The sequence below is a fragment of the Hyperoodon ampullatus genome (genome assembly GCF_949752795.1).
Source record: "Hyperoodon ampullatus genome assembly, chromosome: 4".
Lineage (NCBI taxonomy): Eukaryota > Metazoa > Chordata > Mammalia > Artiodactyla > Ziphiidae > Hyperoodon > Hyperoodon ampullatus.
Genome location: NC_136917.1, coordinates 140007987 through 140034219, shown reverse-complemented (window position 1 = coordinate 140034219; position 26233 = coordinate 140007987). Strand labels below are relative to the sequence as shown.

At 39.1% G+C, this 26233-nt stretch overlaps 1 protein-coding gene across 1 annotated transcript; it reads right to left on the bottom strand.

Annotated features, from left to right (window-relative positions):
- Positions 1-9479: 9479 nt before the first annotated feature.
- Positions 9480-26091, bottom strand: TMEM267 (transmembrane protein 267; the record flags this gene model as incomplete). Its single annotated transcript, XM_079703868.1, has 2 exons — positions 9480-9815; positions 25780-26091. 2 exons carry the CDS (start codon positions 26089-26091, stop codon positions 9480-9482), a joined length of 648 nt encoding a protein of 215 aa, XP_079559994.1.
- Positions 26092-26233: the final 142 nt, after the last annotated feature.

Below are 26233 nucleotides of genomic sequence, written 5' to 3'. Positions count from 1 at the left end.
ATTTATTGGCTCACAGTTTCCACGGGTCAGGAATCAAGTATGATTTCTGACCTGGATCCTCTGCTCAGCATCTCACCAGCTGCAGTCAAAGTGTCAGCCAGGGTTGCAGTTTCTCCTGAGGCTGGGGGTCCTTTCCAAGTTCCTGTGGTAGTTAGCTTTCATTTCCTCACAGTTGTTGAACTCCTGGTGGCTGGCTTCTTCCAGGCCAGCAAGAGAGTCTGATCTCTAGATCCTCTTTTAAAGAGCTCTTTTTAAAGAGCTTACCTGATTAGGTGAGGTCCACCCAGGATAATCTCCCTTTTGATTCACTTAAAGTTAGTTTTAGGGACTTTAATTACATCTATTGACTAGAAGCAAGTGACAGTATTCCATGAAGCAGGAGTCACTGGGGTTTTAGAATTCTGCCGACCACACCAACTATAAGACCACCATCACCACCACAGCAATATCCAATCCTTATGTAGAGCTTATTTCATAGTGGGCACAGTTCCAAACACTTTGCACCTATTAAGTCACTTAATGATTAGCTCCATCCTATGAAGTAGGAACTATTGTTACCTTCATTTTATAGATAAGGAAACAGGCATGAGGTTAAGTGATTTACCCAAGGTTGAAAGCTAGTGAGCATTGGAGCTAGCACTGGAACCCAGGCATTCTATGTTCAGAGTTCTGTGTTCCTTACTACACTATGTATACATTTTTCAAATACAGTGGTAAAAAAATTTTTTTGACTGAGGCTGCATAACAAATATGCCAACACTTGTGGCTTAAACAACCACAGCATTGGGGAATTCCCTGGTGGACCAGTGGTCAGGACTCCATGCTTCCACTGCAGGGGCACGGGTTCGATCCCTGGTCGGGAAACTAAGATCTCCTGCATGCCACGTGGGGTGGAAAAAAAAATCAGCGTTTATTTTGCTCATGAATCTGCACTTGAGGCAGTGGATGACTCACATCTGCTCCACTCAGCATCACCTGGAGTAATTTGAAGGCTGGGAGCCTGAATCATCTGGAGAGCTTATTCCCATGTCTGGCAGTTCATGCTGGCTGTCAGCTGGGGACCTCGGCTGGTCTCTGCATTGGCCTCTCCATGTGACTAGTTTGTCTTCCTCACAGCCTGGTGGCTGGCTTCCAAGGAGTAACCCATGAGCGAGAGAGTGAGCTAGGTGGAAGGTATATGGCCTCCTATGACTTGCTTGGGAAACTTATGCAGGTTCATTTCTATTGCATTCGATTAGCTGGGGCAGTCACAAAGTTCTACACAGGTTGAAAGGAAGGAGAAATAGACTTTACCTCTCAATGGAAAGTGGCAAGGCTCTGGAAAAGCATGAGAACCTGAAATATTGCTGTGAACTGCCTCTAAACGGGTGATTAATGTATTCCTCTATCTCAGAGCTAGCTTGTACCCAAAGCACCTCAATAATTTAGCAGTTCTTTAAAAGCATCAAAACAAAGGCCCCACAATCTTAAATAATAAAACATCAAAGTAATGTCCATCTTTCTTTTTCCTGTGTTTGTGCTCCCAGTTCACCTTTCCCCTTGCATTTCCCTTAGGGTGGAGAACAAATGAAATTTGAAGCTCCCACCAGGTCTTTGCTGCTGGCTTTGAACCTGGATAATTATATTTTCCCTTTTATGGCTGACATTTCAGGAAAGAGTCCTGAGTTAGGACTGTCAAGGACATGTCAGCGCTTATCTTCTAAGAAAATAGGGAAGGGTGAAATAGATATAACCATTCAGTCATTCATTCAACAAAAATGTACAGGCATACCTTGGAGACACTGTGGGTTCTGTTCCAGACTCCACAATAGAGCAAATACAACAATAAGGTGAGTCAAGCGAATTCTTTGGTTTCCCAGTGCATATAAAAGTTATGTTTAAACTATACTATAGTCTATTAAGTGTGCAGTAGCATTATGTCTAAAAAAACAATGTACATACCTTAATTTTAAAATACTTTATTGCTAAAAAATGCGAACCATTATTGGAGCATTCAGGGAGTCATAGTAACAACAAGGATCACAGATCGCAGGCCACCATAACATATAATAATGATGAAAAAGTTTGAAATATTGCGAGAATTACCAAAATGTGACATAGAGACACATAGAGTGAGCAAATGCTTGTGGGAAAATGGCACCAATGGACATGCTCAACGCAGGGTTGCCAAAATCTTCAATCTGTAAAAAATGCAGTACACGTCTGCAAAGTGCAATAAAGGGAGGTGTGCCTGTATTGAGTCCCCACCTTGTGTTGAGCACAGCTCTAGGGAAAGAGTAAGAGGTGCAGACAGTGTGTTTGCCCTCAAGGAATCCTTGCTGGTGGAGGGAGAGTGAAAGAAAATAAAAAATTACAATGTTAATTCCTGTGATAGGTTCTGTCCTATTCTGTTCCTCAGGGTGAGCCCTAGGTTACTCTGAAGTGGGGAAAATCAAAACAAGCACCCTTACAGGTCTTCAGTGAATCTTCATCTTGTCTGGGATTGATGCTTCCTAGAACCCAAGTCCTCAAAAAGGAGGCTGCTATTGCATTGGTAATGTAGTTCCCAAACTGTGTGCTGAGGTCCCCCCAGGTGCTGAAACGAACTCTTAGAGGTGCTGTGGGATATTCTAAATGATTGAGAGACATACAGGGACAACTGTCGGACGCCACACAACTACCAGTGTTAAGTTAAATAACAGGCATTATTTGGTATCTCTTTTGGCCTACTGGTATGTTGAAAAAAATTACTGAGACATTAAGAACATCAACTGTAAACCAAGAAAGTTTGGGAACCTCGAGTACCTCATCTATCAATTTTCCTGATACTTCCTGATATTTTTCTCCACAGTGAACACATTGTTTGAGCCATTCCTTCTCAGGGGCAAGGCTTATCACCTGGGCCTCCTTCAGGGCCTTCTCCCTGGGCCTTCAGAGGGCATCCTCATTTCCCACCTCAGTGCCCCGTTTCCCTCCCAGCAGCCCTCTCCTCTCAGCGCTCTGCCATTTCACGGTCCTCCGCACAGGCGCTGGCACCTCCCTATGGAAATAATAAGTCTCTGTCCTCACCAGTGCCTTGAGACTTGCAGATTTTGCATCCCTGTCCTTTCCTCCTCTGCCCAGTTACTGCTGCCCAGCAAAGGTGAGTGTGGGGGAGAAGTTGTGTAGGGTTAGGGTTGGTTCAGCACCCCAAGATTAATTCCCATGCGAACCCCTGGTGAGATGAGAAAGTCCTAACCCTTTCATTAACCTATCTCTGAACTGGTTTCTTGTCAATTAATATCCTGGGGCTGCTATACTAAGATAGCATTCGCCTTGCCAAGCATCCTGCATTGGTAACAAAGGGTGCACATCCGGATCTGTTCTAGTTACAAGACTTCTCCGTTGGACTTTGTAGTGGTGGTGGTGAGGGGAGTAGCTGAATAAGGGTAGGACAAGAAAAGCATTTAGCCTGCATCATAGTGTGATGGCCACAAAACAGAGGGATGCAGAACACCTTACTGAAGTGGAGCCCTAGCTCAACCTTGGAGGCTGAATTGAGAGGATTTAAATGATTTACTGACAGGACACACTTGTGGTGAGTCTTGAAGGGAGAGTAGGAGCTACCCTGATGCCTAAGTGGGGAAGGAAATGGCTTCCAGTCCAGCATGTGCACAGGGGTGCTGTGGAGCACGGTTCATTCCAGGCACCGCAGAGAGTCCGGTGTGCCACATAAAGGGGCCAGACCCGAACCAAACAGCTGCAATCAGCGGGAGAGGGACCACATCCTGGTTTGCTTAAGGTAAGGGTGATTTTGCTTACATAGTATTTCTAGTGTTTTATTCTTAGATTATGAGCAGCCGGATTCAGAGGCAAGTGACAGCGAGAACACAGGCTTCTTATTGCTGCTGTGCCTCTAACCTCCAGAGTTCTTCACGGGAAGGCCGCATGATTACGTGACAGCAGTTACAACGCAGGAGCTCTTGGACTGAGTCCCCAGTTAGAGTCTCCAGGAAAAAAGGCAAACCTGATCATGCCAACCTCAGGCTTAAACCTTTCAATGCTTCCACATTGCCATCAGCAGAAATTCCCAACTTCTTAACAGGTAAACAAGGTTTTCCAGGCCCTAGTCATGGTCAGCTGACTGCCATCAACCCTCACCACTCTCCCACTTCAGACACCCTGCTCCAGCAATGCTGAATTACCTACAATCTGGAGTCTCTCCAGGCTTTTGTAAACACTGTGCCCTCTGCCTGTGGGGATCTTCCCACCCACCTCCCATCACCTCATTCTCACCTTCACTGGAGCTCTCCTGGTTTTCTTTTAGTTTCAGGGAACCCCCCCCCCCCCCGCGTTTCTTCCATAGTGGGACCTCAGAGGCCCTGTGCTTGCTTACTGCAGCACTTACACGCTGTACTGAAATGTGCTGTCTCTTGTATGTCCCCACTACTAGCCTAGCTGTTCTTTTAATGTAGAGGTTGTCATTTTCACCATTAGAACATTAGTTTTTAATTGAAAGCCTGCAACACAGCAGGAATACATTAAACATTTGTTTCAGAGATGACTGAACCGGTGTTATGTGAGGGGTAGGTATTGTGTTCATTTTCACCCAAAGGAATGCTGAGTGTTTTACTGGCTAAGAATTTTATGAATTTAAATCTTTTTTTTCCCCACGGAGAATAGAGAAGGGATATGTGTGAAGATTCAGTAGTTCCACATGGAAAAAATAAAGAGAAATAACAACCAAAGGTGTTAATAGCAGGGGAGAAAGGGACATTATTATCCCAAGGTTAAACTTAACTCTGACAAGTTGGAGGTCATTTCCCCAGAAACTGAGGATCCCCATTACTATGACAAGGAGATGAAGATTATAGAAAGAGCAGGAAGGGAGTCTTGGAAAGCACCTGGCTTATTCCTGATTGGCTTAAAAGAAGACGAATGACTTGTTCAAAGACACCAGGGCTAGAATCAAAGGGTAAGCAGAATAATGGCCCCAAAGATCTCTACATCCTAATCCCCGGAACCTGTGAATGTTACCTTACACAGCAAAAGAGGCTTTGCAAATGTGATTAAGAACCTTGAGATGAGGAGTTTATCCTGTATTATTCAGATGGACCCAATCTAATCACATGGGCCCTTAGAGTGGAGAATCTTGCCCAGCTGTGGTCAGAGGGAGACGTGACTATGGATGGAGGATCAGAAAGATGCAATGTGAAAAGGAAGCTGACCTGCCATTGCTGGCTTTGAAGATGGAATAAGGGCACCACGAACCAAGGAGTGCAGGTGGCAACTAGAAGCTGAAAGAGGCAAGGAAGCTGATCCTCCCCTAGAGCCTCCACGTGGAAGGCATCCCTGCTGATGTCTTGATTTTAGCCCAGTGAGACCTGTGTGGGATTTCTGACATACACAACAGTAAGATAATAACATTTGTTTCAAACCACTGAGTTACAGTAATTTGTTACAGCATCAAGAGGAGTAATGTAGGCTACACACATCATAAGCAGGCCAAATAGGCAGGCTTCCCATCTCTTGTCCGTAATTTCTTCTCACTCTTCTGTAGTGTTCTTACCCTTTAGAGATCTTGTGGGGGTTATCTAATCCCATCTCACTTGGGTTGATGTGTCGAGGTGAGAGCAGAGGGCTTGTGGAGTGATTTGCTTTGGGTCTCACACCCTAGAAATGGCAGAGCCCTTTCCAGAAAGATTGGCCTGGGGCTCGTGCAACCTTTTGTGAGTCCAGATTGACCAAAGGCAGCCTTGTGCCAATCAGTTTAGAATCTAGAGAAACGACACAGTCTTTGCTGGCCATGGAACAGGCCTAACACTGAGAGACTATTGTTATTGACTCTGGGCAAGCAGCCATGGAGCTCCAGGAAGAGGGAAGTATGGTATTTACACATGGCTTTCCAAGAGCAGGGCCTCTGCCGCATACATTGTGGTCCCGATAGGATCTCTTATGAAACTTTAAAAAGCTCCAATTACTCCCTGCGATTGCATGAAATAGCTCAGGGTAGCATATGCCACCCCTGTATGTGGTCTGTTATGTAACCACTATACCACATTTTTACACTTTATTTAACATCACCCAGACATTTATGGAAAATTTTCTCTGGCTTCCACTTTATGTGCATGGTATCAATATTGCTAATCTGAGAACCTGGACAGTGCTTAAATTAAGTCAAATGAATATTGAATGAGTAAGGATGTGTAAATTCAGATGGGTGCTTTCCTTGCGAGCTCACACAGGTATTTGAGGAATATCAGAGTGTTAGAGCCCTAATCTGACATTCCCCTCCTGTTCAGGCAATCATGGGGCCGATGGAATTGGAAGGCTGCCCAAACCTTGAAGCAGCGTTAATTAGTGCTGCTGGGTATATAAGCCAAATAACTCCTTGCAAGGTCAGTCAAAAGGGTAATATGCTTCAGAAACCCTTTGATTATTATCATGACCCCTGGGAAGTAAAGAAATGCCAAGGGATGCATGTGGCAATGCTTTGGATTTATGCAAAGTGCAAGGTAACTGTGGAGATTGATTATTAACAAGAGTTTCTCAGGTCAGTGGAATGCTGTGAGCTTCCTGGCTTGTGGCTGGATCTAACATGGGCAGATATTCTGAGGCTCGGCTTGTCTAGTACAATATTTGGGAAAAAATTGTTTGGCAGTGAGCAAAGTATTATTAAGTACCCAGTCAAAGTTAGATAGTATGAATTGTAGTAGGCCAAGTCAGCATGGATCCATAACTACTTAAAAGACATGTGATCTAAAGGAGAACTGGGGAAAGCAGGCTAGGGATTATTCTGGGTTGGCTAATTGGATAGCACACAAGGAAGTCTGGGGTATTAGGGTATTGACATAGTAACGCACTGCATATGTGGAGCCAGGACAGAATTAAATGTACCCAGCAGTGGGCTGGTGGACCTGCTGACAAAGGAAGGTTAAGAAAAACATGTCAGTAAGGCAAAGAGTTGGCTCAATGAAGAGAAGGGAGGGGAGAAAAATGAAGTTAAACAGGATGGGTTTAGAGCAGTAGCTCTTAAAGGATGGTTCCTGAACAGCAGCATCAATATCAATTGGGACCTTGCTGGAAATGCAAATTCTCAGGACGTACCAAGTCAAAATTCTGGGGTGGGCCTCAAGCAATCTCTGTTTTAACAAGACTTATAGGTGATTCTGATGTATGTCAGTGTGAGAACTACTGGTTTAGAAAAAGGAAACAAAGTTGGAGCTCTCCCAGATGAGCAGTGTCATCTAAAAAGGAGGTACAGAGGCCTACTGTGCTGGTGGATGGCTGATATGATGTGATGAGAGTTAGTGGTACAGAAGAAGAGGGGATACTGAAGTCCCGATTTCAGGTGAGTCATCTGATGACTGAGGATAAAATCAAGGGTTAGAATAAAAGGAAAAAAGTGATCCAGTTGCTCGTATCATCAAAGAAGGTGAAACTGAGTCTTAGAGGGTAGTAAGTGAGGGTGAGGAGGATTTGGAATGAATAATGAGATATCAAAGGAAGAAGACAGAATTGTGATGGATAAATGGTTTAGCTGTGACAGTGGTGAGCAAGTACCAGAATAGCCCCTATTCCTCTCCCCTTCAGTTGGGAAAAACCAAGTAATTGTTCCACCAGCCAAAAGAGAAAGGAGCCAAGAAGTATGTGTCTGATTGGGAGAAAGAGGGTGGCTGCCTGGGAGAAGAGAGGTCTAAGTTAAAGAAAAGAGGTGAGGGTAAATGGGAGTTTTAACCCATACACAACTGGGGTTCTTAGCCCACCACTAAAAGAAAGTAGGCTTGGGATGAGTAGAAAATAGTTCAGTGGTGGAAGTTCTCCTGAGTAGCCAGCATAATGAACGTGGCTCAAGAAAACAGTAGATCGGGAGGTCAGAGCAGTGAAACAGCCAAGAGAGAACACTAAGTGAAAGGAGGACATCTGGAGAATGAAGAAAACACACACGTGCAAAGAAGATACAATCCAACTTTCAACATAAGTTGTATTGAAGCAAACTTTCTCTAAGAAAAGGGACAAAATGGCAGCATGGGAAGTTGGTTACTATATCTCTAGAGGTTACAACTACAGCTTTCAGAGACCACTTAGAGGACAAGGAACATTTCTGATGAGGTAGGAACAAAGATAAAGATAAACCCACACTTAAAATTTGCAGTTATTGTTTAAGCAAGGACTCATGGTCAAAGTGAGTTCCCATTCTAATAAAGTTAGGACAACCCCCAAAATGTCAATGTGACATTCTTAAATAAGACCTTATATTTTTATGATATTCATTTGTTTAATACAGAGAAAGAAAAAAGGGGAGAGTTTTGTGATTTAGTCAGAAAGAGTTACACAACATATATGCTTTATTTCCAGGGATTTCTAAAATCATATGCTTTTTAAAAATCTCTACCTTAATCAAATTTACCCCCACTATATAATGTTTACTATTAAACCAACTAAATTGACAATAATTGCTCTCAAAAGACAATAACACATTGTAAGAGCTAATAAATTATAAAATATAACAGATTGCAATCAATTGGTTAACAACAAAAAGTAAAGAGGCCGACCCTTTATAACAATTTACAGAACTCTGTTTAACTTAATGAGAAAAATCTGCTTTGGATAAGGCACTGTTTCGTCACTTCTCAGAGACTAAGGCACACAATCACCAGCATTACAAACACAAATGTGTAAGAAAATCTGAAGACAGCAGCTGGTACAAATGCTACAAAAAAACAGGTGCCTTTGGGGCACTGATTGTTATATCAAAGTATATTAAACTGTGCAAATGTAAAACAGCAACTCAATTTTCCTTCTCTAATAAAGGTTAATCATTTTTAACAGAAGATCAACCTGAAAAAACAAAGGAAAAAGCCAATTTCCTAAAATTACTTTTTTGAAAAAAATTGTTTTGTCTCTTAGTATCAGGCAAATTTTTAAAAAATGATTTAATTGGTATAATATTTTAGAATAGTATGTAAACAGATTGATAGCAACTAAAACAATTTTAATGGCACATTCAGGAGTTTACATTTGAAACGACATTATTGGTTAGGCCCTTTTTTGTGAATTTTATGGTTATGAGTCAAGTCTCAATATTTTGTTAATGTTAATTTTAAACAAATATTTTGTTAAATTTAGTTACGTTTTTCAAAACAGTTAAAACTCCAGCACATGAGATTTGAGGGCAAAGATAATGAAAAAATACTACTTTGATAGAATGTTACTACAGTCAACATATTATAATAATTATTTCCTAAAGTTATTTCTGAAACAATAACCTAGGTCTAATGTTACTGTCTTTTAAGAATATTATAAGTGCACGAAAGCAGTTTCTGCCAGTAATCACAACTCACTAAAGCACTTGGCAAATTAAACCTCAGTCAGGATCAAAATATATGAAATAAATAAATGTTAGCATTCATTATATATCTTATAATTAATATAAGTACATAACATGTTTTTAAATTTCACTTTAATGTTGGCTGTCATTTTCTCAACCATTGGTTCTTTAAGACTGCCATATGGTTATCTCAGACATCAATATGAATTCCATGTTTTGAAGACATCACTTGGCTGGTCCCTGTGAAATACATAACGAATGAACAGATGTGAGGTAAAGATGATGTGATTATTACATAAAGCCAAAATGGCAAAGGAGAAGTTTCTCCAAATGGGCATATCCACAAGCCATGGCGAATTCCATCTCGAACATGGTGTGATGTCCAGGATATAAATAACATCCAGGGAAGAAAGCACCATGAATCTTTGAGCTTGAAAAGGTGCATCGTAAACTTCAGGGTCAGAACCACAGCGGGTATCACAGTAGAACAGTGAAGGAAAGGTCTTCGTGGAAGAGTCATAGCAGCCTGCACAGGGAAAGCGGTAGCTAGTATTTCCTTCTTGGCAAACAAAATTTTATAGCTGCTTCCTAATATTGTAACCATCTGTTTTCCTGCAGGCTATTGGAAATGCAATTTTAATTTATTTTAATTTTATTTTAATTTATATTAGCCTTGAATACTTTCAGAATTTATTTATAACAACATTTAGAGGCAGTATATTATTTTAAACAATTATTTGAAAGTTGAGTTAAATAAACCAATAGCATTTCTAAACCATTGTAAAAAATGTAATCAATGTCTAAACAAATGAAAATTTCAGGCTTAACACCTGAATGATCCATGAGTAAGGTTTCATTCTCACACATTCTAAAGGCTAATTTCCAACTAGATAATTTCTAATAAAAATAAAGCTAAAGATAGAGAAGATTGCCTGATTTGGAATCTCCCCACACATCTTCAAAAACACTACAGAACAACGACAAATAAAACTATACCAAGCCCCACTTAGCATAGCCAGAAGTCAGAGAATGCCTAAACTTCAGTTACTCTAAAGTATTAAACACCCAAGTCAGTGAGCGCTCTCTCACACTCCCCCCTCAAGCCAGAAAAAAACTGCATTGAAGAAAGATGAGGGGAAATCTAAGATTGATATAAAGTTACCACTAGAAAGAGAAAGTTCAACCCTAGTGTGGGGTCCTGGTACATAAGAGCACTAACTACACAGAAAGGACTTAAAAGTGGGCACGATTCAAGGCTCTGAAAAGCATTAGTTTTCCAGGAGAAGATGGTACAAAGGAACGGAGAGATAGCCTTTGGAGACTGGGGTGGTAAAGGGAAAAAAGAAGTAGTAAAGGGAAAAAAGAAGTAGTAAAGACAAAAAGGTTCCTATTTTTTTTAAAGTAGAGGACACAACCTTCCCACCACATTAAAAAAAATCATCCATTAAAGAGACTGTACCTTGCAACACTGTCAAATCAGACCAACCTTAAACTGGGTATCTTGTAAAGCCACTCCTTAAACCAGTATTCTTTAATTCCCACCTATCCCCTGAACATCAAAGAGTTTATTTATTCTACATTCCTAATTTCCTCTCCGTACTCCTCCACATTTTTAGTTGTTTTATTTTTACTTTGTCAGAACACATAACATTTCTGTATTATGCCATTTTAGCCTCCATCTTTGTTTTTAAGTTATATACCCACAATATATCATGCTCCTCAATAGCAGCTTGGGATGTGGGGTGGGATGGTCTACAGTAGTCAGTACTTGGAGGAGAGCAATAGCCTCATGTTGACATGATTAGTAGTTGTGCTCTGGATGTGTGGAGGGATACTGACTCTTCACAATTTCATTTGTGAAGTCTATTTATAATAATAGTTGCTAAGGAAAAAACAAGACGTTTCTGTTGCTTGCCTAATTTCTAAAATATTCATGCAAATTTTTCATTCATACATAAATAATAAAACAAAGACATACCATAAAATTATACAAGTAAAAATAGATATCTTAAAAATAGAAGTAGCAACCCACCACCAGTCCCTCCCATCAGGAAGCTTGCACAAGCCTCTTAGATAGCATCATCCACCAGAGGGCAGACAGCAGAAGCAAGGAGAACTACAATTCTGCAGCCTGTGGAAGGAAAGCCACATTCACAGAAAGACAGACAAAATGAAAAGGCAGAGAACTTTGTACCAGGTGAAGGAACAACATGAAACGGCAGAAAAACAACTAAATGATATGGAGATAGGCAAACTCCCAGAAAAAGAATTCAGAATAATGACACTGAAGATGATCCAGGACCTCAGAAAAAGAATGGAGGCAAAGATTGAGAGGGTGCAAGAAATGTTTAACAAAGATCTAGAAGAATTAAACAATAAACACCTAGAGATGAACAATACAATAACTGAAGTGAAAGATACACTAGAAGGAATCAATAGCAGCATAACTGAGGCAGAAGAACGGATAAGTGACCTGGAAGACAGAATGGTAGAATTCACTGCCGCAGAACAGAATAAAGAAAATAAGAATGAAAAGAAATGAAGACAGCCTAAGAGACCTCTGGGACAACATTAAACACAACAACGTTCACATTATAGGGGTCCCAGAGGAGAAGAGAGAGAGAAAGGACTTGAGAAAATATTTGAAGAGATTATTGTCGAAAACTTCCCTAACATGGGAAAGGAAATAGCCACTCAAGTCCAAGAAGCACAGAGAGTCCCAGGCAATATAAACCCAAGGAGAAACATGCTGAGACACATAGTAATCAAATTGACAAAAATTAAAGAAAAATTATTAAAAGCAAAAAGGGAAAAATGACAACATACAAGGGAACTCCCATAAAGTTAACAGCTGATTTCTCAGCAGAAACTCTACAAGCCAGAAGGGAGTGGCAAAATATATTTAAAGTGATGAAAGGGAAGAACCTACAACCAACAATACTCTAACTGGCAAGGATCTCATTCAGATTTGACAGAGAAATCAAAAGCTTTACAGACAAGCAAGAGCTAAGAGAATTCAACACCACCAAACCAGCTCTACAACAAATGCTAAAGGAACTTCTCTAAGTGGGAAACACAAGAGAAGAAAAGGACCTACAAAAACAAACCCATGACAATTAAGAAAATGGTAAAAGGAACATACATATCAATAATTACCTTAAACGTAAATGGATTAAATGCTCCAACCAAAAGACACAGGCTCGCTGAATGGATACAAAAACAAGACCCATATATATGCTGTCTACAAGAGACCCACTTCAGACCTAGGGACACATACAAACTGAAAGTGAGAGGATGGAAAAAGATATTCCATGCAAATAGAAATCAAAAGAAAGCTGAGTACAATACTCATATCAGATAAAATAGACTTTAAAATAAAGGATGTTACAAGAGACAAGGAAGGACACTACATAATGATCAAGGGATCAATCCAAGAAGAAGATATAACAATTATAAATATATATGCACCCAACATAGAAGCACCTCAATACATAAGGTAACTACTAACAGCTATAAAAGAGGAAATAGACAGTAACACAATAATAGTGGGGGACTTCAACATCTCACTTACACCAATGGACAGATCATCCAGACAGAAAATTAATAAGAAAACACAAGCTTTAAATGACACAATAGCCCAGATAGATTTAATTGATATTTATAGGACATTCCATCCAAAAACAGCAGATTACACTTTCTTCTCAAGGGCACACAGAACATTCTCCAGGATTGATCACATCTTGGGTCACAAATCAAGCCTCAGTATATTTAAGAAAATTGAAATCATATCACGCATCTTTCTGACTACAATGCTATGAGATTAGAAATCAATTACAGGGGAAAAAAACGTAAAAAACACACACATATGGAGGCTAAACAATACGTTACTAAATAACCAAGAGATTACTGAAGAAATCAAAGAGGAAATCAAAAAATACCTAGAGACAAATGACAATGAAAACACGAGGATCCAAAACCTATGGGGTGCAGCAAAAGCTGTTCTAAGAGGTAAGTTTATAGCAATACAAGCCTACCTCAAGAAACAAGAAAAATCTCAGCTAAACAATCTAACCTTACACCTAAAGGAACTAGAGAAGGAAGAACAAACAAACAAATACATAAATAAATAAAAGAAATGAAATAGAAACAAAGAAAACAATACCAAAGATAAATAAAACTAAAAGCTGGTTGTTTGAGAATATAAAAAAATTTAAAACTTTTAGCCAGTCTCATCAAGAAAAAGAGGGAGAGGATTCAAATCAATAAAATGAGAAATGAAAAAGGAGAATTTACAACAGACACCGCAGAAATACAAAGCAGCATAAGAGACTACTACAGGCAACTCTATGCCAATAAAATGGACAACATGGAAAAAATGGACAAATACTTAGAAAGGTAAAACCTTCTAAGACTGACCCAGGAAGAAATAGAAAATATGAACAGATCAATCACAAGTAATGAAATTGAAACCGTGATTAAAATTCTTCCAACAAACAACATTCCAGGACCAGATGGCTTCACTGGTGAATTCTATCAAACACTTAGAGAAGAGCTAACACCCATCCTCCTCAAACCTTCCAAAAAATTGCAGAGAAAGGAACACTCCCAAACTCATTCTATGAGGCCACCATCACCCTGATAGCAAAACCAGACAGAGATACTACAAAAAAAGAAAATTACAGACCAATATCACTGATGAATATAGATGCAAAAAGCCTCAACAGAATACTAGCAAACAGAATCCAACAACACATTAAAAGGATCATACACCATGATCAAGTAGGGTTTATCCCAGGAATGCAAGGATTCTTCAATACACGCAAATCAATCAGTGTGATACACCATATTAACAAACTGAAGGATAAAAACCATATGATCATCTCAATAGATGCAGAAAAAGCTTTTGACAAAATGGAACACCGATTTATGATAAAAACCCTCCAGAAAGTGGGCATGGAGGGAACCTATCTCAACATAATAAAGGCCATATATGACAAACCCACAGCAAACATCATTCTCAATGGTGAGAAACTGAAAGCATTTCCTCTAAGATCAGGAACAAGACAAGGATGTCCACTCTTGCCACTCTTATTCAACATAGTTTTGGAAGTCCTAGCCACGGCAATCAGAGAAGAAAAAGAAATAAAAGGAATCCAAATTGGAAAAGAAGAAGTAAAACTGTCACTGTTTGCAGATGACATGATACTATACATAGGAAATCCTAAAGATGCCACCAGAAAACTACTAGAGCTAATCAACGAATCTGGTAAAGTTGCAGGATACAAAATTAATGCACAGAAATCTGTTGCATTCCTATACACTAACAATGAAGGATCAGAAAGAGAAATTAAGGAAACAATCCATTCACCATTGCAACAAAAAGAATAAAATACCTAGGAATAAACCTACCTAAGGAGGTAAAAGACCTGTACTCAGAAAACTATAAGACACTGATGAAAGAAATTAAAGATGACACAAACAGATGGAGAGTTATACCATATTCTTGGATTGGAAGAATCAATATTGTGAAAATGACTATACTACCCGAAGCAATCTACAGATCCAATGCAATCCCTATCAAGTTACCAATGGCATATTTTACAGAACTAGAACAAAAAATCTTAAAATTTGTATGGAGACACAAAAGACCCCGAATAGCCAAAGCAGTCTTGAGGGAAAAAAAACAGAGCTGGAGGAATCAGACTCCCTGACTTCAGACTATACTACAAAGCTACAGTAATCAAGACAGTATGGTACTGGCACAAAAACAGAAATATAGATCAATGGAACAGGATAGAAAGCCCAGAGATAAACCCACGCACCTATTGTCAACTAATCTATGACAAAGGAGGCAAGGATATGAAATGGAGAAAAGACAGTCTCTTCAATAAGTGGTGCTGGGAAAACTGGACAGCTACATGTAAAAAAATGAAATTAGAACATTCCCTAACACCACACTCAAAAATAAACTCAAAATGGATTAGAGACCTAAATGTAAGAGTGGACACTATGAAACTCTTAGAGGAAAATATAGGAAGAACACTCTTTGGCATAAATCACAGCAGGATCTTTTTTTTTATCCACCTCCTAGAGTAATGGAAATAAAAACAAAAATAAACAAATGGGACCTAATGAAACTTAAAAGCTTTTGCAAAGCAAAGGAAACTACAAACAAGGGAAAAAGACAACCCTCAGAATGAGAGAAAGTATTTGCAAATGAATCAACGGACAAAGGATTATTCTCCAAAATATATAAACAGCTCATGCAGCTCAATATTAAAAAAAAACCAATCAAAAAATGGGCAGAAGACCTAAATAGACATTTCTCCAAAGAAGACACACAGATGGCCAAGAAGCACATGAATAGCTGCTCAACAGCACTAATTATTAGAGAAATGCAAATCAAAACTACAATGAGGTATTACTTCACACTGATCAGAATGGCCATCATCAGAAAATCTACAAACAATAAATGCTGGAGAGGGTGTGGAGAAAAGGGAACCCTCTTGCACTGTTGGTGGGAATGTAAATTGATACAGCCTCTATGGAAAACAGTATGGAGGTTCCTTTAAAAACTAAAAATAGAACTACCATACGACCCAGCAATCCCACTACTGGGCATATACCCTGAGAAAACCATAATTCAAAAAGAGACAGTAGCACAATGTTCATTGCAGCACTATTTACAATAGCCAGGACATGGAAGCAAGCTAAGTGTCCATCGACAGATGAATGGATAAAGAAGATGTGGCGTATATATACAATGGAATATTACTCAACCATAAAAAGAAATGAAATTCAGTTATTTGTAGTGGGGTGGATGGACCTAGAGTTTGTCATACAGAGTGAAGTAAGTCAGAAAGAGAGAAACAAATACCGTATGCTAACATATATATTTTGAATCTAAAAAAAAAAAGTTCTGAAGAACCCTGGGGCAGGACAGGAATAAAGACACAGATGTAGAGAATGGACTTGAGGACATGGGTAAGCTGGGACGAAGTGAGAGAGTGGCATTGACATATATACACTACGAAATGTAAAATGGATACCTAGTGGGAAGCAGCTGCATAGCACAGGGAGATCAGCACAGTGCTTTGTGACCACCTAGAGGGGTGGGATAGGGAGGGTGGGAGGGAGACACAGGAGGGAGGGGATATGGGCATATGTGTATACATATAGCTGATTCATTTTGTAATGCAACAGAAACTAACACAACATTGTAAAGCAATTATACTCCAATAAAGATGTTAAAAGAAAATATAAGGATCAATACATGCACTATGCTATACTTTATGTACAGTATCTCATTTAATCCTAGAAATAGCCCTATGAGTTAGGGATTATTTTATAGAGGAGGAAACTGGGACTTAGAGAGACTAAATAACTTCCCCACAGTGTGCAGTTATCAAGTGGCAGAGTTGGAATCTAATACTGGATCTGCCTGACTCTATGGCTCATATTCTTAACACTATTGCTTATTAATGAATCAGGGAATAAATACAGTATACAGCCTAAATGTTTTTTAAGAATTACAATAGAAATACTTAAATTCTAGATGAATGCATTTATAAATTACACTTTTTCTTTTTTGTTTTTGTTTCTAATTGAAGTACAGTTGATTTATAATGTTGTGTTAGCTTCAGGTATACAGGAAAGTGATTCAGTTATACACATATATTTATTCATTTTCAGATTATTTTCCATTATAGTTTATTACAAGATATTGGATATAGTTCCCTGTGCTACACAGTAGGTCTTTGTTGTCTATTTAATATTTTCTATATAGTAGTGTGTATCTGTTAATCCCAAACTCCTAATTTATCCCTTCCTCCCCCACCTTTCCCCTTTGATAACCATAAGTTGGTTTTCTATGTCTGAGTCTATTTCTGTTTTGTAAATAAGATCATATCATTTTTTTAAGATTCCACATATAAGTGATGTCATATATTTGCCTTTCGCTGCCTGACTTCACTTAGTATGATAATCTCTAGGTCCATCCATACTGCTGCAAATGACATATTCCATTGTGTATATATATATACACACACATATACATACACTGCATCTTCTTTACCCATTTTTCTGTTGACGGACATTTAGGTTGCTTCCATGTCTTGGCTCTTGTAAATACTGCTACTATGAACACTGAGGTGCATATATCTTTTCAAATTAGAGTTTTCATCTTTTCTGGATATATGCCCAGGAGTGGGATTGCAGGATCATGTGGTAGCTCTATTTTTAGTTTTTAATGGAACCTTCATACTGTTCTCCATAGTGACTACACAATTTACATTCTCACCAACAGTGTATGAGGGTTCCCTTTTCTCCACATCATCGCCAACATTTGTTATTCGTAATCTTTTTCATGATATTCATTCTAACAGGTGTGAGGTGATATCTCACTGTGGTTTTGATTTGCATTTCCCTGATGGTTAGCAATGTTGAGCATCTTTTCATGTGCCTGTTGGCCATCTGCATTTCCTCTTTGGAAAAGTGTCTATTCAGTTCTTCTGCTCATGTTTTGATTGGGTTGTTTGTTTTTTTGATATTGAGCTATATGAGCTATTTGTACATTTTGGAAATTAATCCCTTGTCGGTTGCATCCTTTGCAAATATTTTCTCTTATTCCATAGGTTGTTTTTTCATTTTGTTTACAATTTCCTTTGCTGTCTGAAAGTTTTTAAGTTTAATTAGGTCCAATTTGTTTATCTTTGCCCTTATTTCCACTACTCTAGGAGACAGATCCAAAAAAATAGTGGTGTGATTTAATGTCAAAGAGTGTTCTGCCTATGTTTCCCTCTAGGAGTTTTATAGTATTTGGTCTTATATTTAGGTCTTTGATCCATTTTGGGTTTATTTTTGTATATGGTGTTAGAAAATGTTCTAATTTCATTGTTTCACTTGTAGCTGCCAAGTTTTCCCAGCACCACTTACTGAAAAGACTGCCTTTTCTCCACTGTATATTCTTGTCTCCTTTGTGGTGGATTAATTGAGCATAAGTGCATGGGTTTACTTCTGGGCTTGCTATCCTGTTCCATTGATCTATGTGTTTGTTTTTGTGCCAGTACCATACTCTTTTGATTACTGTAGTTTGTAGTATAGGCCAAAATCATGGAGCCTGATGCCTCCAGCTCTGTTCTTTCTCAAGACTGTCTTGGCTAATTGGGGTCTTTTGTGTTTCCAGACAGATTTTAAAATTATTTGTTCTAGTTATGTGAAAAATGCCATTGGTATTTTATAGGGATTGCATTGAATCTGTAGATTGCCTTGGATAGTATGGTCATTTTAACAATATTGATTTTGTAATCCAAGAACATGGCATATCTTTCCATCTGTTTGTGTCATCTTCAGTTTATTTCATCAGGGTCTCATAATTTTCTGAGTACAGGTCTTTTGCCTCTTTAGATAGGTTTATTCCTAGGTATTTTATTCTTTTTGATGTGATGGTAAATGGAATTTTTTCTTTTATTTCTCTTTTTTATATTTCACTGTTAGTGTATAGAAATGCAACATATTTCTGTATATTAATTTTGTATCCTGCAACTTTACTGAATTCATTGACGAGCTTTAGTAGTTTTCTGGTGGCATGTTTAGGAATTTCTATGTATAGTATCATGTCATCTGAAAACACTGACAGTTTTACTTCTTTCCAATTTGGATTCATTTTATTTCCTTTTCTTATCTGATTGCTGTGGTTAGGATTTCCCAAACTATGTTGAATAAAAGTAGCAAGAGTGGACATCCTTGTCTTGTTCCTGATCTTAAAGGAAATGCTTTCAGCTTTTCAGCATTGACTATGATGTTAGCTGTGGGTTTGTCACATATGGCCTTTATTATGTTGAGGTATGTTCCCTCCCACTTTCTGGAGAATTTTTTTATAATATATATAAAATTTTATCAAAAGCTTATTCTGCATCTATTGAGATGATCATATGGTTTTTATTTTTCAGTTTGTTAATGTGGTGTATCATACTCATTGATTTGTGGATATTGAAAAATCATTGCATCCCTAGGATAAATCCACTTGATTATGGTATATGGTCCTTCTAATGTATTGTTGGAGTCAGTTTGCTAGTATTTTGTTGAGGATTTTTGCATCTATGTTCATCAGTGATACTGGCCTGTAATTTTCTTTTTTTGTGATATCTTTGTCTGGTTTTGGTATCAGGGTGATGGTGTCCTCATAGAGTGAGTTTGAAAGTATTCCTTCCTCTCCAATTTTTTGGAACAGTTTCAGAAGGATAGGTGTTAACTTTTCTCTATTTGTTTGGTAGAATTAACCTGTGAAGCCAACTAATCCTGGACTTTTGTTTGTTGGGAGTTTTTTTTAAATTAATTAATTAATTTATTTAGGCTGCGCTGGGTCATAATTGCAGCACATGCGATCTTTACTGCAGCATGCGGGATCTTTAGTTGCAGCATGTGGGATCTTTTAGTTGCAGGCTCGGGCTTCTTAGTTGTGGCATGTGGCCTTATTAGTTGCAGCATGTGGCCTTCTTAGTTGCAGCACACGGACTCTTAGTTGTGGCATGCAGACTTAGTTGCAGCATGTGAACTTTTAGTTGTGGCATGCATGCAGGATCTAGTTCCCCGACTAGGGATCGAACCTGGGCCCCCTGCATTGGGAGCATGGAGACTTACCCACTGGACCACCAGGGAAGTCCCTTGTTGGGAGTTTTTAAATTGCTGATTAAATTTCAGTACTGGTAATTGGTCTGTTCATAATTTCTATTTCTTCCTGGTTCAGTCTTGGGAGACTGTACCTATCCAAGAATTTGTCCATCTCTTAGAGGTTGTCCATTTTATTTGCATATAGTTCCTCATAGTAGTGTCTTATGATCCTTTGTATTTCTCTGGTGTCGGTTGTAACTTCTCATTTTTCATTTCTAATTTTATTGATTTGGGCCCTCTCTCTTTTTTTCTTGATGAGTCTGGCTAAAGGTTTATCAATTTTGTTTACCTTTTCAAAGAACCAGCTTTTAGTTTCATTGATCATTTCTATTGTTTTCTTCATGTCTATTTCATTGATTTCTGCTCTGATCTTTATGATTTTTTCCCTTCTACTAACTTTGGGTTTTGTTTTTCCTTCTTTCTCTAGTTCCTTTAGATGTAAAGTTAGGTTATTTATTTGAGATTTTTCTTGTTTCCGAAGGTAAGCTTATATCGCTATAAACATCCCTCTTAGAACAGCTTTTACTGCATCCTATAAGTTTTGGCTCATCATGTTTTTATCATTTGTTTCTAGGTATTGTTTAATTTCCTCTATTTCTTCAGTGATTCATTTGTTGTTTAGTAGCATACTGTTTAGCCTCCACATGTTTGTGTTTCTTGCAGTTTTTTTCCTTGTAGTTGATTTCTAGTCTCACAGTGTTTTGGTTGGAAAAGATGCTTGATATGATTTCAGTTTTCTTAAATTTACCGAGGCTTGTTTTGTGGCCTAGCATGTGATCTGTCCTGGAGAATGTTCCAACTTGAAAAGAATGTGTATTCTGCTGCTTTAGGATGGAATGCTCTCTATATATCAATTAAGTTCATTTGGTCTAACGTGTTATTTAAGGCTTTTTTCCTTATTGATTTCTGTCTGGATGATTTGTCCATTGATGTAAGTGGGGTGTTAAAGTCCCCTACTATTATTGTGTTATTGTTGATTTCTCCTTTTGTAGCTGTTAATATTTGCCTTATATATTGAGGTGCTTCTAAATTGGGTGCATATATTTATACTTGTTATATCTTCTTCTTGGATTCATCCCTTGATCATTGTGTAGCGTCCTTCTTCGTCTCTGGTAACAGTCTTTATTTTAACGTCTATTTTGTTTGATATAAGTATTGCTATTCTGGCTTTCTTTTGATTTCTATTTGCATGGAATACCCTTTTCTATACTCTTGCTTTCAGTCTGTATGTGTCTCTGGATCTGAAGTGAGTCACTTGTAGGCAGAATATATATGGGTCTTATTTTTGTATCCATTCAGCCACTCTGTGTCTTTTGTTTGGAGCATTTAGTCCATTTACATTTAAGGTAATTATCTATATGTATGTTCTTATTCTCATTTTGTTAATTGTTTTGGATTTGTTTTTGTATGTGTTTTCCCCCCTTTCTTCTTTTGTTCTCTTGTGATTTGATGACTATCTTTGGTGTTATATTTGGATTCCTTTTTCTTTTTGTGTGTATATCTATTAGAGGTTTTTGGTTTGCAATTACCATGAGGTTTTTGTAACAGAGTCTCTCTCTCTCTCTCTCTCTCTCTCTCTCTCTCTCTCTCTATATATATATATATATATATATATACACACACATACATATATATATATGTATGTATATATATATATATGTATGTATATATATGATTGTTTTAAGTTGTTGATCTCTTAATTTCAAATGCATTTTAGATACCCTGCATTTGTACTCTCCTGCCCTCACAATTACTGCTTTTGATGTCATATTTTACATCTAATTGTTCTGTGTATCTCTTAACTGCTTATTGTGGATACAGATGATTTTTACTACTTTTGTCTTTTAACCTCCCTACTAGCTTTATGTTTGGATGATTTCCTACCTTTACTGTAGGTTTGCCTTTACCATGAGTTTTTCCTTTCATAATTTTCTTGTTGCTAGTTGCAGACTTTTCTTTTTGGCCTAGAGAATTTCCTTTAACATTTGTTGTAAAGCTGGGTTGGTGGTGCTGAATTCTTTTAGTTTTTGCTTGTCTGTAAAGCTTTTGCTTTCTCCCTGAAATCTGAACAAGAGCCTTGCTGGGTGGAGTGTTCTTTCATCACTTTAAATATATCCTGCCACTCCCTTCTGGTCTGCAGAATTTTCTGCTGAAAAATCAGCTGATAGCCTTACGGGAGTTCCCGTGTATGTTATTTGTTGCTTTTCCCTTGCTACTTTTAGTATTCTCTCTTTATCTTTAATTTTTGTCATTTTGATTACAGTGTGTCTTGGTGTCTTCCTCTTTGGGTTAATCCTGCATGGGACTCTGCAATTCCTGGACTTGGGTAACTATTTCTTTTCCCACGTTAGGGAAGTTTTCAGCTGTTATCTCTTCAATATTTTCTCAGGCCCTTTGTCTCTCTCTTCCCCTTCTGGGACCACTACAATGTGAATATTAGTGCATTTGATGTTGTCCCAGAGGTCTCTTTAACTGTCCTTATTTCTTTTCATTCTTTTTTTCTGTTCAGCAGCAGTGATTTCCAGTACTCTGTCTTTCAGCTCACTGATCCATTCTTCTGTATCATTTAGTCTACTATTGATCCCTTTTAGTGCATTTTTCATTTCAGTTATTGTATTCTTCATTTCTGTTTGGTTTTTCTTTATATTTTCTAACTCTGTTAAAAACTTCTAACTTTTCACTCTGTGCATCCATTCTCCTCCTGAGTTCTTTGATCATCTTTACAATCATTACTCTGAACTTTCTCAGGTAGATAGCCTACTCCACGTCACTTAGTTCTTCTGGGTTTTTATCTTGTTCCTTCATCTGAAACATATTCCTCTGCTGCTTCATTCTGTCATAGGTTGCTATTTGTATTTTTGTGTATGTGGTAGGTTAGTTACATTTCTCAACTTTGGAGAAGTAGCCTTTTGTAGGAGACATCCTATGCATCCCAGCAGTGCACTCCCCTCTCATCACACAAGCTATATGGTCTAGGGATCCCCCTAAGAGGGCTGTGTGTGTCCTTCTTTTGTGTTGGGCTATGTGGGTGGCCTGGTAGGCTTGGTTGGCTCTTAGTCCAGTTGGTTGCCAGGCCCTGTCTTGTGCAGATGCTGCTGGCTGCTGTTTAGTGGGGCCTGGTCATGAGGCAGCTGATTACAGAACTCTGGGGCCCCGCAGCTAGTGTTGGCTTACTGCTGAGCAGAGTCAGGGTCCCAAAGACTCTGGGGCTATTGCCTACCCACTGGCAGGTGAAGCTAGATCCTGGGGTTAGTGCTGGACTACTGGCAGGCAGAGCTCATTCCTGGTCTGACTGCAGGGCCCAGGGATCCCAAAGCTCGTTTCATATCACTGGCTGGCGGGGGCATGGGGGGCAGTTCCTGACACAGTTGGGTATAGTGTGTGGAGTGTCCCAAAGATTGCGTTGGCATGCTAGTGGGCAGGGCCAGGGCCCAGCTTGTCTCAGGGTCAGGTCTGGCTTGCTGTTGGCAGGCTTGGTCTGCAGGCTGAAGGACTGTATTTTTCTGCTACTGGCTTCTGCCCCCTGGTGGGTGAGGCTAGTCTAGAGACTAGTATAGGCTTCCTGGTGGGAAGGGCTGGTGCCTGCCCACTGGTGGCTAAAGGTGGGTCTTGGCTCTCTGGTGGGAAGGGCCATGTCTAGTGGTGTGTCTGGGTCAGAAATCTTTAGGCAGACTTTCTACTAATGGGTGGGGCTATTCCCCACCCAGTTAGTTGTTTGGCCTGAGGCATCATTGGCGCCTACAGGCTGTTGGGTGGGGTCAGGTTTTGGCACTAATGAGCTAAGATCGCAGCCCCCAGCAGCAGTATTTATGCATTTGAATATTTCCCAATATCTCTGCCACCAATGTCTATGTCTCCAGGTTAAGCCATAGCTGTCCCAGCTCTCCAGGAGACTCTCTAAGACCAGCAAGTAGGTCTGGCCCAGGCTCCTATCAAATTAACGTTTTTGCTCTGGGTCCCAGTGTACATGGGATTTTGTGTGCACCCTTTAAGCATGAAGTCTCTTACCCCCAGTCTTGTGAGGCTTCTGCAATTAAACCCTGCTGGCGTCAAAGCCAAATGCTCCGGGGGCTTGTCTTCCTGGTGCCAGACCTCCAGGCTGGGAAGCCTGCCATGGGGTTCAGAACTCTTACTCCTGTGGGAGAACCTCTGCAGTATAACTATTCTCCAGTTTGTGGGTCACCCACCCAGTGGGTATGGGATTTGATTGTATCACGAGTCTGCCCCTCCTGCCCACCTCGTTGTGGTTCCTTCTGTATGTCTTTAGCTGTAGAAGATCTTTTCTGGTAAGTTCCAGTCTTTTTCGCTGATGGTTGTTCTGCAGATAGTTGTGATTTTGGTGTGCTCGTGAGAGGAGGTGAGCTCGGGGTCTTTCTACTCCACCATCTTGGCAGCTCTCCTAAATCACACTTTTTACCAACTATTTGCCAGGGTGTGTCACTTAACGCACTCATTTAATCCTCACAACAACCCTATGAGGGAAGTAACGTTACAATCCACATTTTAGAGTCGACAAAATTGAGACTTAAGGAAGAAAAGTGCTCTGCTGAGACCATATACTAGGATTTAAACTCTGGTCTTCTGATTCCAATCTTAAACAGCAATGTTATGCTATCTCCACTTGTAGCCAAAAAAAAAAAAAAAAGTTAAAATTTGTCTTTAATCAGGAATTACTGATTCCTTACTGATTAAATTTCTAAATAAGTGAGACAACCTCTGAGAAGTACCTGGTGTGGGACTTGACACATACTAGGAAGAACAAAAGATCATTTCTTATTCATTCAACACATGTTTACTGAACACCTACTAGGTAAGCCAGACAGTGTTCTAGCCAGTGGTGAACAAAGCTAAGTCCTTGCTCTACAAGTTTGTATTTCTTTCCTGAAGTGTTTATAGATCATAACTACACAAACAGTAGGTAAATCTGTTGACACTTAGAAAATATTATCTGAACTGCCATTTTAGGCTTAGTGCATTTTCAATACTAATAGGTCACTGTATAAGCTATACCCCTAAAGCTGCAATGAAATTCCTCAATTTTTCCACCAGGGACTGTGTCCTGATCAGCCTGCTGAAATGCACACCTTGGCCTCAAGAGGGACTTGAGGAATGAATGAATCCATTACAGTCATTCCCCAGGCCTAGGAATCATCTTAAAGCTGTTCAGCTGTTATGGGGCACATAGGAGCTCCATATTAACTGTAAAACATGAAGAATAGGGGAAAATTTTAAGTGTGGTCCTAAAGAAAGAACCTTGATACAAAAAGGACTAGGATGGCCTTGAGAATGACTCCCATTACTTTAGAGCAGTTAGCTAATCTTTCCTTCAAGACGTGGGTAATGGATAAACAACAATATCCTACTATATAGCACAGAGAACTCTGTTCAATATCCTATGATAAACCATAATGGAAAAAAATATTAGAAAAAAGAATGTATATATATATGTAACTGAACCACTTTGCTGTACAGCAGAAATTAACACAACACTGTAAATTAACTATACTTCAATTAAAAAAAAAAAAGACTTGGCTAAACACATCCTCTGTAAAGCCAGAATGGAACTCCTTAGGTACAATTAGTGAGCCCTTGCTCTGGGTGCATCCACGGCACTTTGTGATGCCATATAATGTGGTCAGCAACATGTCTGTGCCCTCAGGGAAGTACTCAGTGCTCAAAAAAGTTGGAAGAATGGGCTTTCCTGTTTTAAAATAAGGCTAATCTTCTCTAGCTCTAAGTAGAATGATGCTGTGAAGAAAAATAAAATGATGTTAAAAAAAAATGAAAGACCAGATAAATTAAACATATAGGTTTCTTACCTTTAAAGATAGGGATCCAGCTAGAAAAAAGTGGTCTATATCAATAACAGAGGCTAAAAATCCAGCTAAAATGATTTCTCCAATGTCAATCTTCTTCTTGATTCCAATGACTATTGCCCATGACCACATGCCAATCACACAATGCACTGAATTATCTGAGAGTGCACGAAGCCAGTCATTTTGTTGAATTATGGAAAACTGAAGAAGTCTGTCAGCTACTAGGCAGAAAATGCCCAGACCAAGGCTGGAAATAAGAGATTCAGTGCTACAAGACTGGAGTAAAGCATGGGTCTTCTCAGTCTCGGATGCCATCACAGATGGTATGTCAGTATATGCTAAAAGCCATCAGGAAACAAACAGCTTATTCTTGTTTACATTCCCAGTCACCCTAAAATAGAAAGCAGAGAAAATGAAGATGATGGGCTGCCATATAATATATAAACAAAACAATATT